This window comes from Sinocyclocheilus grahami, unplaced genomic scaffold, assembly GCF_001515645.1.
Source record: "Sinocyclocheilus grahami isolate Dianchi unplaced genomic scaffold, SAMN03320097.WGS_v1.1 scaffold17940.1, whole genome shotgun sequence".
Lineage (NCBI taxonomy): Eukaryota > Metazoa > Chordata > Actinopteri > Cypriniformes > Cyprinidae > Sinocyclocheilus > Sinocyclocheilus grahami.
Window position 1 is genome coordinate 1 of NW_015516867.1, and position 4,112 is coordinate 4,112.

A 4,112-nucleotide genomic window follows, 5' to 3' on the forward strand; every position below is an offset into this window, starting at 1 on the left:
TCCTAGGAAAAGCAAAGCTTTCTTCACTCATTATTAAATTAATGCCGTAAAGCCTGACATATGAAAGAATATTCAGAATTTTTTTTTAAAATGGCAGTTTATTGAATTACTAGACAAAATCTAAAAAAATAATGTTCGCATTTTTTATTGTGGGGGGCAAAACATAATGCAACGCAAGACAATGATGAATGAGAGATGTACAAATAAGTGTACCTAAAAAATGTTGCCATGATTTTTCTAAAAAATGAGGATAATCCACAATGTTTAGATAATCAAGTAAACTTAAATTACTTCAGTCCAATAAGTGTGGATCTTGAAATACTACTATAAAATACAATATAACTACTATATATACACAATATAAAAGTTATGCCTACATTTACTTAAAAAACAAAAATCAGTAAAGATCGCACAGCTAAAAGACCTAAAAGTGTACCCAGCTAAAAGGGTACCACATCCTGAAGGTTTTTACAATTATACTAAAATAACTTTTACTTGCTAAAAATGTATAAAATATTATGTAGTAGATTGTGTAGAACAGCAAATATTCCTGCATAGTTTTGATAATTTCTAGGCCTTAGAAATTTGCATATTAATTAAGATTAAAAATAGGCTTTATAAAAATAAAAATCTGTAACTTGATTAAGAGCATGTACCTGGACAAGCAGATGTTGCAGATGCGGTCAGTCATGTAGCAGTTGCAGGTGAGACTCGGGCTGACGGCAGGGGGTTTGGGTTTTTGACTCTCAATGGGGGATTTTTGTCTCTGATTCAGTGTTGTTCTCACTGGTACTGAACGGTGTTTTGAAGAAACAATCTTGCGTGGAATTAATTCCTCTCGTTTTGGTTTTGAAAGCAGTCCCTGAAATACAATTTGACAGGTGAAGAGCTTATAGTTATTCAGAAGGTGAAGATGCAACCAGTGTGAAAATAGATGCTAACCTCAACTTTGTCAGTGCCAGGTTTATGAGAGTTTGTGCCATTTATGTTTTTCTCCCCAAATACAGACCGTGGTGCATTATCAAGTTCCAACAGTTCCTTTGAGAGGAAGGACATAAGTTGTGACATAAGTTTCCCCAAAACAAAACAAGTATGTAAACTTGGAAGTACAGTATTCCCCTAATTTGACACAACCATCATCATATTAAAAACTTAATTTATTTAAAGAAACCAGTGCAGACACCTTGCTGTGTTTAATGCGTGAAGCTGGGCATGGTCTTTTAGCAGGTGCTTTAGTGCTGGACTGGAGAGCAGTGTTTCTGGTGTTGGGTGGTAAAGGCACAAGTTTCGGTTTCCCAAGTGATTCCTCCACCATCTTAGTAGATGACCCGCCACCTTTATGAGATTTTGATTTCACCACCTTCAGCAGTTCTATCCGTGTATCAGGAGTGCCCTGTGCCAGGCCAAAATCCACTAGAGCATACCTGAGGAAAGTGAGAGATGGCATACCTCAGTTTACTTGGATCTATTCCTGTGGTTATCAACCTTTTTTATTCCAAGGCCCCCTTGGTCCAAGAAAATATTCGAATGCCTTCCTAAACTGATATTGTAACGTTGTTATTGTAACATTTCGATTACAAGCCCTTCACCCCAAAAGTTGCAATAAATAGACTATTATGTGTATAAATGTCTATAAATCTAAAACTTTGACACTTCAAAAAGACTTAGTAAACTTTTTCCATATTGATCGATTAATCCAAGTCGGGAAAAGAAAAGAGCAACAGAAACCTCAGGTTTCAATAAAAATCATCTGTGTTTTGAAGACGAACAAAAGTCTAATGGGTTTGAAACAGCACAAGGGTGAAAAAATTATTAGGAAAGTACAATATTCAGCACCAAACTGGTTATATCAATATTAAAGGTAATTTCTCCCACTATTACATTACGATTACCTTTGCTATCATCTAACACTCATTTAGCTGGTTAATCAATTGTTACCATTATCTTAAATAAGCAAGAAACTGTGGTGATTACATGTGTTTCAGGAAGAGAGTCTAGAACCACAGAGACTTGAACATCAGATACATACTCCCTCTTTTGTCGATTGAACAGGAAATTAGTTGGTTTGATGTCTCGGTGGATGATGCCAAACTTGTGAATGTGTCTCAAGGCTTTGAGCAGGTGGAAGATGTAATGCCTCACATCCTCAAAACTCAAGGAGCCAACAATATCCTACAAGAAATTAAGACTTTTGGGTAAAATCTTGGGTACTGGTTAAGCAATTTATGATGTATCATTATTTGGGGTAAAAGCACATACTGTGGACACTTACCACAAAGGTTTGATGCTCCATGTATGGCATGACAATGACCACGTAATGCTCTTTCCTGAAGCAGTATGTGACTCCCATCACATTTTCTTTCCCTCTGTGGAGGGAAATATAATTGACAAATCCTCTACTGTAACTCTGAAACCCAAGACTGTTCCTCACAAGGTATCTATGCCAGAATACATGAAAATAAATGGTAATAGGTCAAAATATTTTCACCACTCACCCAGCAACAGTCAGGCACTGGAGTTCAGCGGCTATACGCACAGGGTGACTGGTAGGGATCAGGTGTTTCAATGCAAACATCCTTCTCGACCCATCTGTCATCTGTGCCTCTGCCAAATACACTGAGCTGAAAGTACCTGTAAATGACAATAAAGGATCTTAAAGGTTTGTCAATCAGCAGAAGGAAAACAAAAAACGTGATTTCAGTGGATTCAAAGATATCCCATTATACAGTATTTAAGCAGCAAGAAATATAATGGCAAACCTTCTCCAATTTTATCTATTATACGAAAAATTTGAGACAGCTGCGGCAGAACTTCATACAGGTATGCAATGTCTGTCTCAACATCCCCTAAACAAAAGAGAATCAGGTAGGTTTAATTATTTTTATAAACAGTTATAAAGTTATCTACAAATGTCACAAAACAAGCATTCATTCCCTTGAGAAAAGGAAGTACCCTTCAGCATACCTAAAAGAAAGTACTCAGTGAAATAACACACTGTAAAAGAATATACTTAAATGCAAACTGAATGTAATTTTTTCAGACAACTAACTGCATGTTCATGTTAATACAAATTAAATGAGAATGTATTAAATAAAGCATACTGCTGAATGTACTAACAAGCATTTTAGGAAACCTAAATTCTACTTTAATGTTATTTCTGTTGAAACTTGTATGTCATGCATTTATATACATTTTTAATTAAATGTAATCTCAAATAACACATTACAGTTCCAGTTATAATCAAGTACTTAACAAAAATACACTTGAAAATGTGTATTTCTTTAAGGCACAGGAAAAGATTATTATGATTACACGCACTTCTTTCTCACAGCGGTTCCTGCATATTGAAAAATTGTCTCACTCACTGGGAATTCTGTGTTGGCTCCTGCCCTTTGCAACACTTTGTTGAGTGCTCCTCTGGACAGTCTGAGCTGCTTCCATTTGAATGAGAGATGTACAAATAAGTGTACCTAAAAAATGTTGCCATGATTTTTCTAAAAAATGAGGATAATCCACAATGTTTAGATAATCAAGTAAACTTAAATTACTTCAGTCCAATAAGTGTGGATCTTGAAATACTACTATAAAATACAATATAACTACTATATATACACAATATAAAAGTTATGCCTACATTTACTTAAAAAACAAAAATCAGTAAAGATCGCACAGCTAAAAGACCTAAAAGTGTACCCAGCTAAAAGGGTACCACATCCTGAAGGTTTTTACAATTATACTAAAATAACTTTTACTTGCTAAAAATGTATAAAATATTATGTAGTAGATTGTGTAGAACAGCAAATATTCCTGCATAGTTTTGATAATTTCTAGGCCTTAGAAATTTGCATATTAATTAAGATTAAAAATAGGCTTTATAAAAATAAAAATCTGTAACTTGATTAAGAGCATGTACCTGGACAAGCAGATGTTGCAGATGCGGTCAGTCATGTAGCAGTTGCAGGTGAGACTCGGGCTGACGGCAGGGGGTTTGGGTTTTTGACTCTCAATGGGGGCTTTTTGTCTCTGATTCAGTGTTGTTCTCACTGGTACTGAACGGTGTTTTGAATAAACAATCTTGCGTGGAATTAATTCCTCTCGTTTTGGTTTTGAAA

At 35.3% G+C, this 4,112-nt stretch overlaps 1 protein-coding gene across 1 annotated transcript; it reads right to left on the reverse strand.

Moving 5' to 3' along the window:
- Positions 1–656: 656 nt before the first annotated feature.
- On the reverse strand, positions 657–3,441 carry LOC107579524 (cell division cycle 7-related protein kinase-like; the record flags this gene model as incomplete). The annotated part of the gene is made up of 8 exons (XM_016265348.1): positions 3,366–3,441; positions 2,760–2,846; positions 2,496–2,631; positions 2,273–2,366; positions 2,030–2,172; positions 1,184–1,424; positions 943–1,038; positions 657–862 (listed from the first exon to the last, which is right to left on the reverse strand). Coding segments are annotated over exons 1-8 (1,079 nt in total), but the record flags the coding sequence as incomplete, so codon positions are not given.
- Positions 3,442–4,112: the final 671 nt, after the last annotated feature.